Here is a 19,695-nt window from a genome sequence, read left to right on the forward strand (position 1 = left end):
AGTCCTCCCTCTCCAGGCCGCTGGCGGTGTGGAGTGAATCCAAGGCCATGACCAGGCAAGCAGAACTAAAGCAGGAGCAAGTAAGGTATAGGATCTGTCTCTGAGCCTGTTGTATGCCGGAACCGTCCCGTCCCTTGGCATTTAAGGCTAGTCAGCCAGTTCCTTCTTCAGCTTCTCTACTAATGAAAACACTATAGTTGGCCCAGTTAGTTGACCCCTGTAGGATAGGTTCAGCCTTCCACCCTGGGCAAAAGAAGGGACAGAAGACTGTGCCCAGAGAGGAGCGAAACTTTCCTGAGGAGGCTGAGTGAAATGTATACTTTGGGCTCACACTCAGTATATCTTGCATGTCCACTCTGGCACTCATGGCTGGTAGATGGGAGCTTCCTAGATGAAGCCACCCTATCCTTGGCTTTGGAGGAAGAGCTCAACATAAAAGACTCTTCTGTTTCCATAACTGACTTGGGAGCTACTTCCTCCTGCATGGGCTCTCCATTGGTTAATTGGGACAGGATGCATGTGTTAGTCCCGCCTCCTTCCCCCTCCCCCACAAAGCTGAGTATGCTGAGGTGGGTCAGACCAGGGACTTGTTCTTGAAGAGGCTGGGATGCTGCTGTGGGTCCCTGACATCCAGTCAGGGCCAAAATCTTTATGTCACTCCAATCCTGTTGGTAAGGGCAAGAGAGAGGACGGCACCTGTCTACCCAGACACCGTCTCTGCCTTACATCTTTATCTCTACTCCAGCTTGGAACCTGGTCCAAGTTGAATAGGAACTAAGAACCTTTGACTATGTGTAGAAAGATGCCGGGAGAGGCATCTTTAAGCAGGGATGCCATGAATGCCCATGCTCTTGATTCCTCCATTATCTTTCCTGATCCATTCCGGATCAGAGCCCAGCAGAGACACTCTATGATGCCTGGGCGCAGGTGACACACAGACTTGGGTTCACATCCTGGCTCCAGCAGTCGCTCAGCTTCACTCACTGTGAGCCTCTATTTCTGTATGGTATCTCCCTCATGAACATGTGCTGAGTTATGTAGAAAGCTGCTGTAGGAAGAAGGCCATGGTGCCATCTCCTCTGGCTATGCAGCAGGATTAATTGGGGGAGAAGGGAGGGGGTCTTACTGGAGCCTTTGCAATGGGTGCTGGGGAGTGGAGCTTGAGAGGGTTCTAGGGCTGAGGCTATCGGGGCCATGATCCTCAGGCAGGGACAGAAGGCTGCCTGGCAGAGGCTGAGACAGCTCGGTGATGTCTGTCGATCTGTGGGAGTTCCAGGAGGGAAGTGTGGAAAAGCTGAGCTGGGCAGGGAGCTGCGGCTTATGGAGCTGCACAGAAGCCACACAGAAGCCCTACCAGGGAGGAGGCAAGACGCGTTCTTATTCATTCACCACCCAGCCCCTGGCATTTGCACACACTATGCCTCTGTAATCACCACTTTGGGGAAGCTGACTGAGGCCTGGCCATAGCAAAGGCTCTCTGACCATCTGCGAAGCGATGGAGGAAATCAGGTCCTTACAAAGACCAGGTTGTTTCTACTCCCACGGCAGCCCCATCGATTGAGTAGAACTTGAGAGGCTCCATGGCTGAGCAGAGCATGCACGCTTGAATTTGGGATGACCTGAATGGGAATCAGCCATCTTCTCTTTCTTAGCACACATGTTGATGCAGTGCCTGGATATCTGGTGCTGTGTGACCTTTGGCAGATCACTTGACTTCTCTGAGCCTTGGTAAATGGGGGTAGGATGTGACTTATCTTTCCAGGGTCCTGTGACTTCAGTGAGATGATGTAACCATAATTGGGACCAGGAGCTGAGTAGGTTGTTGTGCTATGATTGCTGCTGATGGTGGGGTTTGGGTGAGGAAATTGTTGGGGCTCATGGGTGGAGCAAGGAGAGCTCAGATGAGAATGGCTAAGTGTGATGCCATAGGACTGCTGCTGATGAGGGATTTAGGGGTGACCTCACCCACTTTTTCTACCCTGGCACTCAGGGTACTTTTGGATTGGCTTTCATTTGCTGGCCCACCCTTGATAGTGTCACCCCAAGGGATTGCTGGGTACCTTCTGTCATCTCTGGGGCCTCCCAGCTTGCAATGGCGAGAGGGGGGTTTCAGAGCTTGAGATTTCCCCATGCACGGCATCATCAAGATGCAGGAATGTGGTCAGTTGCTTGGGGCCTGTGCTGTGAACAGGACAATGTCCACTCTGGCCTGTGGGCTCTAGCAGGGTGTAGGAGTGAGGTGGGGTCTTGGAAGGAGGCATTACAGTTTTCTGTGGACAGCACAGAAGGAACCAGCAGGGGCTGGTGACACCTAGGGGCCTGGGAATGCAGCAAAGTATCACCTGTGGCACCTGGGCCTGAGAGGAGCAGGGGAAGGGAAGGAGGGGAGTCTCCCACCTGGGATCACAGCAAAGCTCAGCAGGGAGGACAGGCAAAAAATACACTGTCCTCTCCCTGCCACCAGCAAGGAGCTGGTTGGTGAGGTGGAGAGGTGTTGGGGAGGGTGTCTCCATTAGCCAAATCCCCCTGGAAGTGTGTGAGCCAACAAGACAGGGTGCACAGGCTGGGGAACTCAAGCCCCAGGGCACTGAGGGCAAGAGGAGAAAAGCCAGTAAGCACCTGTTACAGCAGAAGCTGGGTTCTTGTGTCCCCCTTTCAAAGCTGGACGCATGGAGGCCCAGTATGTAATCCCTTGCCCCAGGCCCCACACACAGTGCTAGATTTCTATGAAGTCCTGTGGGACAGCTCTGTCCCTCAGGCCCTTCCCCAGTACTCTGCACTGTGTGGCGAGTCTCGGGGATACGTGGAGCGTGGATAGTCACGGAGGCAGGGGAGTGGGGGGAGTGTGGGGCTCTTCCAGGCCTCTTGCCCACCCTAGTGAAGCTACAGGCATAGGGCAGAAGCCTAGAGGCCACAAGGTCATGGCAGTGAATGGCATCTGGACTCTGAGTTCCCAGATCCCAAGCCTGTGAAATGTCTCCTTGCTCCCTGACTGCTAAGAAGATGCCAGTCAGGACTGACTTTTTCTGCCAGACCAGCTGGGCACAAGAGTGGTCTTGTTCTGTGTGAAGGGGCTTCCCCTAGGTCTGGCTGCCAGAGGCTAAGACCCTGGGGAGGTGGGGCAGGGGGAAGGCCAGAGGGGTGGCTAGAGTTTCCACATCTGGGTGTGCGTGCACCCAAGTCCAGGCCTCCTCCACCTCCCTGGCCAGCCAGGCCTGCAGCCCCCGCTCCCTGCCCCCTCTGCTCTGCACCCTCTCTGAGGCCCCGTTGTTTGCAGTGTGGAGTGGAAAATCCCACCCCAGCCCGTGAATCATCCCGGAGTCACCGCTCAGGCTTCAGGCCTGGAAAGAAATGGCAGCATTTTTCCACTGCATGGAGAACAGGCAGGGGCTTGACTGGAGGAGGGGGCACAGGGCAGCTGCCCTCCCCTGTGTTTACAAAGTGGGCACTGGGAAGATGGGTGGTAGTCCAGCATGCACTGGGCTGGACTGAGCTAGCCCAAACCCTAGTTGACGAAATAGAGGGACTGGCCACAGCTGGGGCCTGGACTGTCATAAGTTAGGCTCTGGGCTGATGTCACCAGGCTGGCTTCTGGGTCCTGACTGGTACTCTGCTCTGCAGATGTGGTGGGTGACATCAGATTCCAGCCTGGACACCCCCATTTCTGGGGTGGGAGAAATGACAAGAGTGCAGACTTCTTCAGCTCTGTCGGCCCCAAACAGTCCATGTGGATGCCTGTCCCTTCCTCCTCTCAGCACTGTGGCATGACCTTCTCTGGGTGGGAATGATGTCATTTTCCTTCTACCTAATCACCCTGACCCCAGTCCCCTCAAACCCCAAAAATGCCAGTGTCTAAGTGGTTTGGGGGTGATCGCTTTGTAGATTGCCACAAAAGGGGGACTCCTCTGAAGATAATGAACACTGTATGTGGGGAAGCTTCCCTGAGAAGGGAAATTAGTCCAGTGGTGTTGGGTTTGGATCTGGTCTCTGCTTCTTATTAGCTGTGGGCCCTTGGGCAAGTCCCTTTGCCTCTCTGAGCCATCTCTGGCTTTTTACCCATCGAAAGGGTACCCACACTAATGCTTAACCTCAGCCCTCAGTGTGTTCTTTTTAATTCTGGGTCACCTGGGAGAACTGGGTCAAAGGGGACTTTCTAGGAAATGCACATCATGTACTTTCCACCCTCCCCCATCGCCCCACACAGATGTAAAAGGGAGAAGGTGGCAAATTCCAGGAACCTCTCCCTAGAAGTAACAGTGTTGAGCATTCACTGTGCCAGGCACTGGATTAGCACATTTATAGATTATCTGCAGCTAGGTGCTATTATTAACCTCATCTGACAGTTATGCCAGCCCAGAGACAGGAAGTAGCTGGCACAGTGCCACCCAACTAGTACACAGCATGCCCAATGTGAGCCCAGGACAGTGTCTTACGCCACTGTTCCCACCAAAGCCAGCTCAGAAAAAGGGGAGGACAGCCTGCACTCTGTCCCAAACACACAAGCCAGAACTAGAAATGGTCACCCAGGTAGCCCTGAGTTCAAGTTCAAGTGCATGTGCAGGACTGCAGGGAAGGCTTGCCACAGTTTGGCTTCGGACACAAGACTCGTAGGAGCCTAGAACTTGCCTGAGGCCATGCCAGGGTGTCTCCTTCCCACCCTAGGGCTCTTGTCCAGTATCTGCCCATCTGGATCCCTCCAGTGGATTTTACTTATGGCTAAGCCAGCCCAAATGTGTTCAAAGGCCAGAACTCCCTGCCGAGGCTCCCAGCGTGAGGTTGGGATCAGTTACCAGCCAAAAGCTCACTGAGTTTTCAACACTGGGTCTAACTCTGGGCAGGAGACCTGGAATCTCGCTGAGCATTATTTGAAACAAATGAATTCCCCAGGCCTCACACATCCTCGAAAGCTGGGCTTCCTTGAAGGCCTGGGGCTCAGTGTGTCACTTGAGAAGCTGGTTAATCCTTTTACAGCTTCTGGGGGGAAATGGAACTCAGACAAGGAATTGTACAAAGCCCCCAGCTCTGACATCAGTAAGATCAGCAGGGAAATAGAGAGGTCGGCCTAGGGGCTTAGTAAGCTGCCTGGCAGCTTTCCTTCCTGTGTGAAGTGGGGAGAGGTTAGGCGGGTGTTAGTAAAGCCGTTTCCTGTAGGAAATGGGGAACTATCTAATGAGGTTGAGCAAAGGTGCTTCTAGGACAGGGAGAAAAAGACGGGGCTTCAGAGACTGGAAAAGACCAGCTGCTGTTTTTACAAGGCCCGAAACCCCCCCCCCCCAAAGCATGAGTTCCTCAGAGCAGGGACCTCAGTGGCCCCTTCTGCTCAGCTCCCAGGTTTCTATGTTCAGAGCTCTGCACAGAATTGTTGAATGACAGATCCCATTCTCTGCTGATTTTGTTTTTGTTTTGTTCTGTATAATGCTGACTTTATGCTTTTTCCTGTAGGGTCCCCCAGGGCTGCCTGGGTTACCTGGACCTCCCGGGATACGAGGGCCTCGGGTAAGTAAGTTCATCTGGTGACAGCCCAACTAATGGCTCCTCAGGCCCAGCTTGCCAAGTGTTCACTTCCTTGCCCCTTGCTAGCTTGTGTTATCTAGTCAGTGCAGTGGGAACAGGATTCAGGTGATGGGGTCTCAGTATGGCCCAGGATAGGGAAGGGGACCCTGAAGACCCTCTCATTGGGCTTATGGTGGGGCTAGTCTCAGCAAGGCTTGATGTGGGCGGTATTTCTTTCTGGGATCATTGTGTGTGTGTGTGTGTGTGTGTGTGTGTGTGTGTGTGTGTGTGTGTGTGTGGTGGGAGGGGCAGGGCTAGTCTTGGGTCTCTGGGTGGGTTACCCAGGCAGGGATCCTGGAGGGGCTGTGATAGCTGTTGTGAGCTAGGCTGAGCATATGACAGTAGAGCCATTGTGTCTCTCCTGTGTGTCCTGTCACAGCAGTCCCCTTTGACCCCTGCCCTAAGCTTAACCTCTGGAGGCCAGAGTGACCATTGGTGTGAGGGATAAGGACAGATGTGGACAGGATGGAAGCCCAGGGTCTTGCACAAATGCCAGAGCCCTGGGAGGTCTGTGATAGGGGGCGGGAACTCTGGCACCCATGTGAATCCAGGCCCAAGCTGAATCAGCCTTTCCCACGCTGGGTGCCTGGAGAGGTGCTGGCAGAGGTGACGGCTTGGGGTGTATTTTTAGCTCTGGGCCCAGTGGATGGTTCTGGTTATGCAATTACTTGGGCTCTTGTTCCTTTCAGATCTGGCCCTGTGTTCCCTGGGTCCTGGCTCGGGAATCTGCCATCTGCCCTGCATTTCCTTCTGGCTTCAGAGCCTCCAGGAAGCACATGTCCAGAGCTGGGGGGACTACACAGGCATCAGGAGAGTATTAGACATGAGACCTCACAGCCTGGCACAGCACAAAGGCCCCTCAGCCTAACAATCTAGGTCCAGGCAGTCTGCCCTTTGCTTTCAACCTCCTTAAGCCCCCCAGCCTCTCTGCTGTGCTCTGCCTGTCCTCTGCCTGGTAGCTCTCCTTATCTATTCAGACCATCCCCTGTTCTGATGACCACTCCTCTTCAGAGCTTCTTAGGGACCCTGTCTAACCCCCTGGATGGCCCAGATTGCTGTCTGAAAATTCCCCTCTCCCACTGGACCCTTTACTGGTGACTTCATTTTCTTTCCAGCCATCCCAGGAAACAAGGTCCAGTGGTCTCATTTTGCAGATGAGAAAACTGAAGCTTTCTTCAAGGCTACCTTTGAATAAAGTCAAAGTGACTGCCAGGGCCAGGATGGGGCCCAGCCAGTCTGGCTCTAAGGCCTACCATCTTTACTATCTATGCAATCAAGCCTCTGCTTTCCCTTCCCCCTCATCAAAGGTGTTTGGCAAAGAATTTGCATCTGGAAGTCAGGAACATTCCACTTAGAAGCTGTGCGATCTTAGACAAGTCCTTTCTCACCTCCTCCTGTCTCCCCATCTAGGAACTGCAGGCCTTTCCTATTTCTTCCCAGCTCTGGGCAGCTGATTTTTCAGCTAGACTTCTAGGCACACTGCCTGCCCTTCCCCTCCCCCATCATCCTGTTTCTAGGCTGGAAATTCCATAGATCATTAAATTCCACAGATAATAGAATGTTGCATGCAATAATGCTAGTGCCGGTGGAGAGATGGCAACTTTGGGGCCCTGGGCTATGCAGGGTCTCATTTGAGGTCTCCACGAGGCATGTAGCCTCATCCTTTCCCATCTTCATATCTTCCCTCAGCCCATCCAGGGACACTGGGGAACCCCTGGCCCTCCCCCACCCAGCTTTCTGGGCTGCAACAGTTATAGAATTGTCTGCTTGGCTCACAGTCAACTATGTCTCATTTTTTTTTTTTTTAATTTTTGCAAGGCGGTAGCTGAAGAGGGTGGGGAGGTGTGTGTAGGGAAACAGGATGCCACAAGCTGCAGATGGGGTGACTGAGTGCTCTGCCATTCCTCTGGGACAGTGGAGGGGGGGCACAGCTGAGATCAGGAAGTCACCCTGGGCCTGGCATACTGTGTGGCTGGTTGAATGGGTGGGTGCTGGGTATGAGAGACATCTGTTCACATACCTGAACTCTGTGTTTAGTCCCTAGCCTGGCTTCTTCTGGAATTCTTAGAGACTCCTAGATGTCAGTCACAGGACAAATGGGGAGGGAGAGGGTTGAAACTGGGTGGGTCAGGGTGAGGGAGATACGCGAACTGAGATTCTAAACTGGGACCAGGTCCCAATCACAAGCCAGGAGACTGTGTTTGGTGGGCCATTGGGAGGGGCTGGGAGGTCAGACGATTTTAGAAGGAAGGTCAAATGTGCCACTTGTACATTCCTCAGGCGGAGAGCAGTGTGGACACTGTTCCTTCCCAATGCATTTGGTGGAGGGGAGGGTCCTACTGAGGCAGCCAGGGAAGAGGGAGGTGCTTAGGGCAGGCAGCAGGGTGGAATGTGATGGGCTACAGCTGGGAAGTTGGCCTCAGACAGGAGGAAGGAAGCAACTGCACACACAGCTGGCCTGATGAGCTTGGGGGGGACTGGGATGAGCCTGTACAGAGAAGCTGGTGGGAATGGACCCCTTCAGGTGCCCTGAGTATTGCTGCTGGGCAAAGACCACCCGCCTCCTGGGCATGAGCTGTCTCTGAGGTTTTTGTGTTGCTGGGCTGGAAGTTTGCAGCTGGGCTCTCACTGGAGAAAGTGGACATGACAGGAGCCAGCTGTTTGAGGGCACTGGGAGATGGTAGCCAGTAGCCAGAGGGCCCTATTTCTTACTTGGCCACAACTCTGCTATGCAACAGTGACCATGGCCTTTGGACTCTCTGAGAGCAGCCTTCCAGCTGCTTCAGGGAACACTTAGAGCCTGTCCATTTGAAAGGGCAGCTCTGACCATGTGCTGTGACCACAGGATGCTGTGTCTGGATCCAAAGGGGGCCACATCTACCTATCTGTGAGCTCTCATCTCTCAAGATGCCTTCAGAAGTAGTGGGAATCCAAAAGGTGCAGGAGTCCCTTTAGGCTGGAGCAGGTTCCCTGGAGGAGGCGGCCTGTGAGCTAGGTCTTAAAGGATGAGTCTAGGTTCCCACTACAAGGATGATGGAGACAGCATGGGTCCAGGTGATGAGGAAAAATAAATAGTTAAGAATGGTGCAAGCCCAGAGAGGCAGGGCAGGGCTGACAGGCTCCCTGAATATGGAGTAGGGGTGCAACTCCTAGGCCTACGGTTTGCCCTGAGGTCTGATATGTTTGAGGATTGTGGTTCAAAGCCAACCTGGAAAGCCTGTGAGACTCTTATCTCCAATTAACCACCAAAAATCTGGAAGTGGAGAAGGGATGGCTCAAGTGGTAGAGTGCTAGCCTTGAGCAAAATAAATGCCCAGAGACAGCGTCCAGCCTCTGAGGTCAAGCCACTTGTCCTATCAAATGGATAAGTGAATGAATGAATGAATGAATGAATGAGATACCTGTGAGCTCTGGCTTTCTTATTCCAGGAATAATGCCTCTGTCTCATAGGTGAATAGGGTGAAACTAAATGGTGTGTGGGATACACACAGGCCTAGGTACGGGATCTTCTTAAAGGAGTGGAATAGCTATGGCAGTGCGTCTCATGCTTAGGCAGCAGGAAGGAGCCAGGCATTGCTGTTGAAAGTGGATGACTATTTTCTCTCACTTTTCCTTCTTTTTCCTCTTCAGGGTCCTCCTGGGCCGTATGGAAACCCAGGCCTGCCCGGTCCTCCTGGCGCCAAAGTGAGTATTAGCTGTGCCATCTGTAGACATGGTGGAGGAGTAAGTGCGGGGGTCAGGGCATATTTGGGTGCGTCCCAGGGCATTCTTCAGGGTCCCAGAGCTCAATCCTGGTGCTTGGTCCAGTACTGGAGCTAGAAGCACAGGGAAGGGTCCTGAGTTTAGCTTCTAGATGGGAGAGATGGGAAAGAAGGGTGACCTAGAACCCTTGAAGGGGAGCAAGTAGAATGGATACTACATGGGGGAAGGCCTGAGATGTCAAACAAAGGACCTAAGGTTTAGTGGTTGCAAGGCACCAGTTGGAAGGCATCAGTTGTGCAGACTGGGGTGGGGGGACTGAGGCAGGGACACCAGGGGGAGGGGATAGACAAGAGGTTAGCTGAGCAACTGAGGCCAGGAGAAGAACTGGGATGGCACCAAGCCAAGTGAAAGTCACCTGAGCTAGAGCTGGAAACAAAAGAATGCTCCCCATTCCCCCTCCCTGCCCCCCCCGCCCCCCCACCAGGGATCCTTCTGTGAATACTGTGTTAGCAACTGCTAGGTAAAAGACAAAGAGGTCTCAAGGCAGGTATGGTGTGGTGTCTCAAGCATGTAATCCTAGCTACTTAGGAGGCAGACATTAGAGGGTTGTGATTTGAGACCAGCCTGGGCATAAAAGCTCATGAGACTCCATCCTTACCAATGGCTGGACACAGAGGCACATACCTGTCATCCTTAGTGACTCAGGATAACTCAAGTAGCCAGTAGCATAGTCCAGGCTGGCCTAAATATAAAGTGAGATCCAGTCTTGGAAATTACCAGTACAAAATGGGGCTGGAGACATGAATCAAGTGGTAGAGTATCTAGCAAGAGTGAGGCCCTGAATTCACTCCCTCTGGAAAGACAAAAGAAGTAGGAGAGACAGAAGATGCGCTTGAGGAACTTAGGCGAATGGTGGATGAACCATTTGTGGTAGGTGGAGAAGAGCAGGAGGTTCCCAGATTGGAGGCCTCAGGCCTCACTTGTGCCAGATGGGGTACCCAGGTGAGGAGCAACACCTCTGGGCTTTTGGCTAGCTGCAGTCCAAGGCCATTCTTTGTCAGTCCAGCTGCAAAAAACAGTGGTTTGAGGGAAGACTTCAACTATATCCCAGGCTGAAAAAAGCAAACACCCTTAAAAGAGAAGCCTGCACTGGCCAATCAATTTGTTTGTGGACCAAGGTCCTATAGGATTATATTAGATGTAAGGGTGTATAAGGCTTTAAGTGCAGGCACAGAGCCTCAGGAACACTGACCTTACTACCCATAGGCTGAAACTCTCACCAGGGCAAACTTGGACCTTCCTTGAAAGGCAGGCACTGGAATCTTCAGGTGACCAGTGCCCAGCAACTGTCTGGGTACCTGGGGTTCCGTGTGTGTGTGTGTGTGTGTGTGTGTGTGTGTGTGTGTGTGTGTGTGTGTGTGTGTGTGTGTGTGTGTGTGTACACCAGTAGTGGGGCCTGAACACAGGGCCTGGGTACTATCCCTCAGCTTTTTCTACCACTTGAGTCACACCTCTGCTTCTGGCTTTTTGGTAGTTCATTGGAGATAAGAGTCATACGGGTTTTGCTTGCCCAGGGTTGGCTTTGAATGGCAATCCTCAGGTCTCAGCCTTCTGAGTAGCTAGGGTTATAGGTAGGAGCCACTGGCATGTGGCTGCCTGGGTTCTAATAAAGCCAATGACAATGATAGTAACCCGTATTGTCCCCTTGCTGTGTACAGGCACTGTGTGTGCACTTAACCTGACTTGTCTCCTTTGAGCCCACAAGGAATGGAGGCATGAATGTTCTACCTATTTCCCAATGGGAAAACTGAGGTACTGGTAGATTAAGACCCTGTGTAGCAACCTGCCTCTGTGGGGCAGGCACAGTGAGGTTCCTTTGGAGAGTTCTGCTGTGCAGTTCGTGGGTACAACAAGATGTTGATCAGAAGTATCCAGCTTGTCTGCCTTGGCCTGTTCTGGGTTGGGCTACTTCCCTCCTGATCCCCTGTTTCTGTGGCAGCATGTACTCTGGCTGCCCCACATCTCCTCTCCTGGCTGTTTGTTACTGGTCTTTGAGCACCACTGACAGTACCATGGCAGGAGGTAAGCCCACAGCACCTTGTCTCTCCATTTTGAAAAAGCAGCTCTGGTGTAGGCACTTAAGTTGGGATGCTATCAGGGACCCCTGGACTCAAATCTTAGGGATTAGGACTCCAATTGGGTTGACTGTGCCCCAAGTTTGTTCTCTGTGGACCCCACTGCAAAGGCCAAATGACTTAATACCAGCCATTCATCTGTCTTGCCTCTGGTCATGCAGAGGGTGAATGAATGTACAACAGTCAGTGTAATAGGAGAGACTATGAGTTCCTGAGAATATGCTGGAAGCAAAGGGCTGCATCTCCCATGGGAAGATGAAGGGTGGCAAGACAGAGCTTATGCCTAGACACTTGATTTTGATTGTAAGGGTGGCTCCAGGGTAGACCAGTTGGCCTGGAGACTCAATTTTCTTGGTTGGCCCTGGGGCTTTTTAGGTGGCTTAGTTTGGATAGGGCTAAAGCAGAGGCTCCCCCTGGATGTATTTGAAGGCATATAAATGTCAGTGTCAGTGGGCGAGATTCTGCAGAGAATGTCTTCTTTTACCAGAGATGTTTGAGGCCCAGTAGAATTGTAGGTCTGGCCTTCCCCAGAGCCTTAATCTTCCAGTTCAGTGTTGGCATAAAGAGCCACCTCTGGGGCCACCCACTATTTACTCACCCGTGGCTTATTGAGCCCCTACCATGTACTCTTTTCAGCACTACTGGCTTGGATCTTGGTGTCATGGTAAGGATCTCTGCTAGATAAGTCAGTTGTTGCACATGACAAAGGTCTTTTATCAGTCTCAAAAGTGGAGGCATGTGGGTAGATGGAGATCATGACAAGGTACAGAGGAAAGGTGAGGGACCTCATCCCCTTTCAGGTTTAGGGGAGTTCAAGGCCAAAGGGCTGAGGTGCTCTCCTGGGTTTGCTGCTGGAAGGAGCTTTGTTGGTACTCCAGGACTGATAACAGACAGGCTTCATTTTGACTTTTGTCTTTCAGAGTCCCCCAGCTGTGCACAGTGTGGCCACACATTCTGTGTTCAGAGCAGGTAAGACAGAGGCTTGTCAGCTTCTGTCTAGGGCTGAGGTCATTTGTCTGGCTACACATGGTTATTGGAGGAAAGCATAGGGGTTGAGAATATGGATTCTGGAGCCTGAGGATCCCTCACCTTGTACTCCTATGGCCAACAGAAAATTAACAGAACTTTCTATGCCTCTATTTTCTCTTCTGGAAAGTGCAGCCAGTTGCCACTCAGCTAGGACTACTGTGGTAGGCAGGGATGCCCTGGGAAAGGGCTTTGGAGGGTCAACCCATATCAGATGCAAACTGACACATTTCCTCTCCCCAAGGAGCACAGTGGCCAATGAGAAAGGGAAATAAGCTAAGCACAGTGGGTAATGGTCAAGCTTTAGGGCTCCATGGGAGATAGGGCCTTCTCAGAGGCCTCCCAGAAGAGGCTGATGGGATTGATCTGGCCTAGCCAGTGAATGACACCCTCATGGAAGGTGGAAAGGTTCCTGGGGTTTGCAGGGTAGTGGACAATGGAGCCAAGAATTAAGGGGAGGCAGGCCTGAGAGATTGTGACAGCTTTATACAAGACTGCCAGAAAGACACCAAAACTTGGGTAGAGGAGGCGTGGTCAGGGGAGAGGATGTTGTGAAGGCTACCTGGCTACCTGGGGAAGCAAGACTTAACCTGAGGCCTACAGGGGAGGCCTGGAACTACCCAGTGGACTGCCTCATGCTGACCAGGATACAGTCAGTGGGGAGTTGAGGCCTGGGGCAGAGGTGGAGCTAGGGGCTCAGAGGTTGGTGGGGCTCCAAAAGCCAGGATTACTATGGGCAAAAGGAAAGAATGAGCATGCAGGATGAAGGTCACTGGAACTGAGCAGGCAGGAATTGGGACAGAGACAGCCTATGCCTTCCTACCCACTTCCGGTGACGATGGAGATAAGACAAGCATAGAAAAAAAAAATCCAGAAGATAATAGTAGCAAAGCTAGTAAGGGAGCAAAGCCAGCATCTGGCCCAATGCTGAATCCCCTATGAGGAGCCACAGAGCAAACTAAACTTCCCACCACCCAACTTGGTTCTCAGGTCCTCACTCACCGAGGCTGCCATCTGGCCTGCTGCACTTGACATTCAATACGAGTGCTTCCTGTTATCTTTACTCCCCACATGTGCTTGAACGGTTGCCTGGCATCCCACCAACAGCAATATCCCACACTTCCGATGGCCAATTTCCTTTCTCTTCAAACTACTTTTTGCTAATATCTAGTACTATCCTGAAGAGCATTACTGTGTGTCCCTGTTGGAATCCACCATCATTTCATGATCAAATTCATGGATTTGAATTGCCAGCATGAACTCAGTTTGAATCCTGGCTCTACCACTGGATGGAAGTGTGTCTTTGGGCAAGTGACTTAAATTCTCTGAACCTCAGCTTCCACTTCTGTTACATGAGGATAATCCTCTTGTTCATACCTTAGAGGATTGTTCTGCTGATTAAGCTGCGAACGTGTTTGTATTTTTATACTTCTCTCTTTCTCTATGTAAATACAGGCAAGCATATACGAATAGTTGATCGTATGTTTTCTATGTGTGTGACAGTATAGTTGTTACTCTTATTACTTGCTTTCTAGGGAGCTTGAACCAATTTATGCTACTCAGCTAGCACAAGAAGTGCCTTACAGGAGCTTGAATTCAAGGTCTTAAGCTCTCACCTGGTTCTCTTGTCACTGGAATCACATCTCTATTCAGGGAGGAAGCTATTGAAAGTGGATAATTCATGTTTGTTTTCGTTTATTTCCCTGACCATCTATGAGGTGCACATTTTTCTTACATCTGCCTACATTTATATTTCACCACTGTCAGTTTGTTTGCAGAGGGAGTATGAGGTTATCATTTGTTATTGATTTGTAAGAAATCATTTATATTTATATATTATGATTATTAAAATTTTGCCTACTTTAGTCATGTTTTCCCAATTTGTTGTTTGCCTTTGAAGAATATTCATGGTGATTTTCCCAAATCAAATTATCCTTTATTTTTAACTAATTGTAGAAAACAATTCTTAGAAACTTATAACATGGCCAGTAATTAGGAGAGGACATGATCACAGGTAGAATTTATGGTTCTTTTGTTCTCCCTTCTTCCCTCCCTCCCTCCCTCCCTCCTTCCCTCCCTTCCTTCCATCCTTCCATTTCTTCTTCCCTTCTTTCTTCCCCTCTCCCTTCATTTCTCTTCCTTTTTCCATTCCTGTCTCTCCCTTCTTCCCTCCCTCCCTCCTTCTTTCCCTCCTTCCTTCCTTCTGCTAAGAATTGAACCAAGGCCTTCTACACACTGAGCATACACTCTACCTCTGAGCTATACCTCCAACCTTCTTTTGCTTATACTTGGAAATTTCTTTCTTGCTCTGTTTCTTTTTCTTTTTCTTTTTTTTTTGTCAGTTGTGGGGCTTAAACTTGGGCCTGGGTACTATCCCTTTTACTCAAGGCTCTTTACCACTTCTGTATGTTTCTACTTTTACTTCTCATCTTTTTATGATATCATTTGTCACTTAAAATTCTTAAACCATCTGGAATTAATGGGAATTGAGTAGGACTCTAATATTTCCTTTAGTAGTTAACCATTTATTAAATAACATTTTCTCCAGTGATTATTATCTCATAGGCCAGACTATTTTAGGCTTCCAATACATTTCATTGCTCTGCCTATATTTTTGTATTTTAGTATAATCCTATTTTATATGGCATTTACTATTGTTATATGATGTGTCTCTCCTCCTCTCCCCTTTTAAAATATTTCTGGCTATTTTTTGTTAGATAAACTTTATGACTATCTTCATTTCCTTTAAACATCTTTCTTAGAAATCTTTATTGGAATTGCATTAAGTGTGCATACTAATTTGTGAAGAATCAACATCTTTAAAATATCAAGTTTTCCATTCTACACACTTGGCATGTCTTCTCATTTGGTTGAAGTTTTTAACTTCACAATAAAATTTTATAGTTTTTATTAAGTAATCCTTCCATATTTCCTATTCAGTTTATAATTAGAAATTTTGTTATTGTTGTAGTTATGATTAGGCTATTTCTCCTTTTATTTTTCTACCTGACTCTAAGCTATTGAAAAAACCCCTTGATTTTCATATTTACTTCATAATCATCCCCTTTACTGCATCATACCCTTAGTTCTGCTAGTAGTTCACTCAATTCTGCTGAATATTCTGGTTAGAAACTTAGATGATTTTCAAAGAAGGACAGACATATTTTTGTCTTCTTCTTTTCAAAGGCCAGTAGCTCTTATTTGTTTTTTTTTCCCCTGCCTTATTGCATTGGCTAGTGCTGCTTAAATTTATGAAATGGTAGTAGAGATCCTAAGACTCTCCAGAGGAACTTCTAGGAACTAGGCGAGGCATGAACCAATCCCAGCTCTTGAGATGCTGTTTGCTCATTCATGAATTATTTTCTGATGCCTCCCTGTGGGCCAGGCCCGGTGCTAGATATTTGAGATTAGAGATGATTTACTGAACAGTTCAGAATGTCCCAATCATTTGTGTCTCAGTCTTCTATTTATTCCTTACCATTTTCTCTGGGTCTTAGCTACCAGAAGCCCTCTGTTCTCTAATCTTGCAAACCTATCTTGTGGAGAAGGGACACATCACAGTTCCCATCCTTCCGTCTATTTTACCTTCTTCCAGTTCTGGTAAGCTCTGTGAACTAGTCCAGGTACAATGTAAAGTCCCCCTGCACCCAGCAACTATAGTTTCCTTGAGGTCACACAGATCTTGGGTCGGCTTCTGAGCTGAGTCTAGAAAGCAGATTCTTGTCTTCATTAAGACAGATATGATTCCTTAGACTTTACGTTTCTTCCCATGCTCTGGAGCATTTGTAGAAGTCTGACTAGGGAGATAGAGAGTCTTTTCCACCCCAGAAGCTACCCTTCACCCAACAGGGAAAACATGAGCATCTGTTGAGTTTCACTTCCATTTTGTCTTCTTCCTCCAGCCTCAGTGTGGCTGTATAAATCCCTTCAAGAATTTCCTCCCACCCAGGTCAAACTCTTTGCCATCTCTTCCTGTCCTCCACTCAACACTAGAGTGTAGCTTTTCACTGTATAGTGCTAAAATGTAAGGAGCCTGGGCTCTAGAACCAGATTTCCCGAGTCTAAACCCCACTTCCTGAATCTCTGGGCTTGGATAAGTGATATATCCTGCCTCGGTTTCCCTCTTGTGTAGAGTGGGCATCATGATTATACCCCATAGATTTGGCAGATTAAAGGGGCTAATATGTGTGCAGGGATTAGGAGTGTATTCCATACAAGCTAGAGCTGTTCTGTTGAATTTCTCCCATGAGTTGCCTGGAGGCTACACTGTTTTCTTCTCATCAGACTTGGCTTGTAGTAGACATTTGATAGATGCCAATGCCCCTGTCTCTGTGCCTCTGTCTTCGTCTCTCTCTCTCTCTCTCTTTGATTGTGCAAGTACTGGTGCTTGAACTCAGGGCCTGGGAACTTTCTCTTAGCTTTTTTTTTTCTCCTCAAGGCTAGTGCTCTCCCACTTGAGCTACAACTCCACTTTATGCATGTTGTTTGTTAATTGGAGATGAGTCTACCCCAGACATGCTTTCTCAGGTTAGCTTCAAATCATGATTCTTAGATCTCAGCTTCCTAAGTAGCTAGGATTATAGGCATGGGCCACCATTGTCCCAGCTAATATCTGCCTTTCACTGCTGCTCTTGAGAATACAGAGAAACCCCCAAGTAACTAAAATGCTGAGAGCTCTGGACCAGGGATTAAGACTGATACCACTTTGGGAGCATCATTTCTTGCTTTGCAAAACTACAGAGCAAGGGACTCAGAGACCTATGCCTGCACATTTTCTATGCCAGCTCCCCTGGCAGCTGTGGACCGAGGTGGGCACAGGCTGGATGAGGAGAAGCTTCATCCTTTTTTGGCCATGGGACTCCTCAGTACCCCGGCGTGGCTGCACCATGGACATAAAAGGCATAGCACTGAGCTCCTGAGCATCTGAGGGCAGGGGAGGGTCTAGAGAGAAAGCTGCAGGGGCAAGTGGATCCCAGAAGTGAGGATCTTCAAAAATGAGCTAAAGGGGCCCAGGTGGGATTTGGGGTTCTGTGGATTCAGAAAGGCAGAGCTGGCCTGAGAGCTGGAACAGTGGGAAGGGTAGAGAAAGGATTACGGAAGAAGTCTTCAGGCTTATCAAGTGAGATGAGGGTCCTGCCTGTTACGCACTGGATGGGCCTTTCTGAAGCCCATCCTTTCCTTATGCCAGAAGCTATAAGGCTGTGCATAATACATGCCTAACCATAGCTGAACATAGTAGGTGTGCAGCAAAAAGCCATCCCTTTCCCTTTGGGAGGCTGGAATGAGGGAGAGTCACTGAGGTTTGGAAGGCATGAGTTCTGATGAAGAAAAGAATTAAATGGGAATTAAATGAAATTGGCTTGGCTACTCTTCTCATGCGGCATGGTCCACGGGTTCCCCACTGTAAATCTGGAAAGCCAGTGTACCCACAAGTGTGTGTGTGTGTATGTGTGTGTGTGTGTGTGTGTGTGTGTGTGTACATGCATACATGCGTACATGCCTATGTGTATACCCAAGGCCCTTTTCAAGGTGAGGAAACTTGAGGCTCACAGAAATGAACTTCTCTCCCAGCTCCCAGTGTGAGTTTGCATTGGGTCTAGATCTCTGATCCTGCTCCTCTTAGGCTTTGGGGCCTGCGGGGGTGAGGTTGGGGTGGTCAGGTTGGGAGTTGGGATCTCTTATCAGGCAACATTAATATTGATTGACTTCTTGGGTGCTCCTTCTTGAGTAACATAGTGGGGTTTGATGAAATGGAGCCAGAGACTGGTGTGCTAATTGTCCCCATGGGAAACACAGTTGGTGGACTCCAGGCCCTGCAACCAGGGCCTGGTGTCAGGGACTGGTGACAGGACTCTCCTGTGTGCAGGGTATAGAGTTGATGCTTTTGACTGGAGACTCACTACTCGTTGCTTTATCCCCAAGTTCATTGTCTAGTCTTACTTCTAGGGCAGAAGCATAGGACTGGGGTTACAGTTCAGGCTCTGGTTCTAGTTCCGACAGTGCCACATCTAGGGCCTTTTACAGAGGTCTCAGTTTCCCCAAATGTATTACAAGGACAATCCCATTTCCCTTATCTCTTCCATCTAGTTAATACGGAAGTACCATGACCTTGATGGCTGTGTACAAATGAATGGCTATCCTTAGGAGGCGACCATTAACTCCTGGAAAATAGAAAGATCACCCTTCCTTCCACAGAAACCCTGTGGGAGGCCAGAGGAAATGGCAGAAAGGAGGTAGTCCTGGCAACACACGCAGGTGAACTGGTTACCTGAGTGGTGGCTTGGAGCTCCTAGATTGGCTGGGGAAGGCACATTCAGCGGCATGGTGAAGAACATGGCTGGTGACCGAGGCAGATTTTCTAAGTGGATCAACTTGACGAGCAAGGACTAAATGACATGATGGTGCATGCCATGACTGAGAGGGTGGCTATGGTCTGGTGAAGAACCCAGAGGCTCTGTCTGTGAAACTGGGAGAGAAGCACGTGGACTGGAGGGCAGGGCCAGGATTACAAAGGACTGAGACACTAGAAGAAAGCATCTGGATTTCCTGCAGTTTGTGTGAGCTGTGGAAGTTGTTGGAGTAATGGAGTTAGAGAAGACTCCTTCTGGGGTGCAGGGGGTAGACAGGCAGGCACTGAAGCAGGGAGCAGGGCTGTGAGTGGCTCTAGGGGGAGACATCCTTTCTACATGACTTGGTGGTCAAAGCAGAATTGTTTTTGTTGTTTTCAGGGACAGAAAGGAGATCCGGGACTCTCACCAGGCCAGGCCCTCGATGGAGCAAAGGTAGGTTCCAGGGATCCCTGTGTTCAGGGAAGCAGAGAAGTGGTCCCTAGGGACCCCACCCTCTGCAGGCAGATGCTTTGGCAGAGTCCAGGTATGGTAAAGGCCGGGTGGAGAAGTCTGGAAAGGTTAGGGCGGCTTGTTTCGCTTTTTTTTTTTCTTTAAAATCTAGTCCTTCCTAACACCAAGCCATGACTACCTCCAGTGCCTTCTTCCTGAGATCCTAAGTAAAAATGAGAATAGACTTTGGCCATAGACACACCGTGGTGAACAGCCTAACCTCCTTGCCTGTGTCTTCCAGGGTGACATGGGTTTGCCTGGGCTTTCCGGGGATCCAGGACCACGGGGACGAAAGGTATGTGTGGGCCCTGCAGCATGGAGTTGGCTTGCCAGCATGCCCAACTTTCCAGCAGCAGACCAGCCTGCCTCCTTTTGCATAGGGCATGTTGGTGGGAGGTACAGAGTTTGTGAATGCTAAGTTTGCTGGGGGCTGGGTACAC

The 19,695-nt window shown here is 49.8% G+C and overlaps 1 protein-coding gene across 1 annotated transcript in view; it reads left to right on the plus strand.

Annotated features, from left to right (window-relative positions):
* Col27a1 (collagen type XXVII alpha 1 chain) overlaps positions 1 to 19,695 on the plus strand; it is a 109,987-nt gene that overhangs the window by 11,642 nt on the left and 78,650 nt on the right. The window contains exons 4-7 of the mRNA XM_090330485.1: positions 5,443 to 5,496; positions 9,184 to 9,237; positions 19,145 to 19,198; positions 19,497 to 19,550. Coding sequence (XP_090186611.1) covers positions 5,443 to 5,496; positions 9,184 to 9,237; positions 19,145 to 19,198; positions 19,497 to 19,550 — 216 coding nt within the window. The remainder of the gene's footprint in view (positions 1 to 5,442; positions 5,497 to 9,183; positions 9,238 to 19,144; positions 19,199 to 19,496; positions 19,551 to 19,695) is intronic.

This window comes from Megascapheus bottae, chromosome 3 (assembly GCF_031878675.1).
Source record: "Megascapheus bottae isolate mThoBot1 chromosome 3, mThoBot2.hap1, whole genome shotgun sequence".
Taxonomy (NCBI): Eukaryota; Metazoa; Chordata; class Mammalia; order Rodentia; family Geomyidae; genus Megascapheus; species Megascapheus bottae.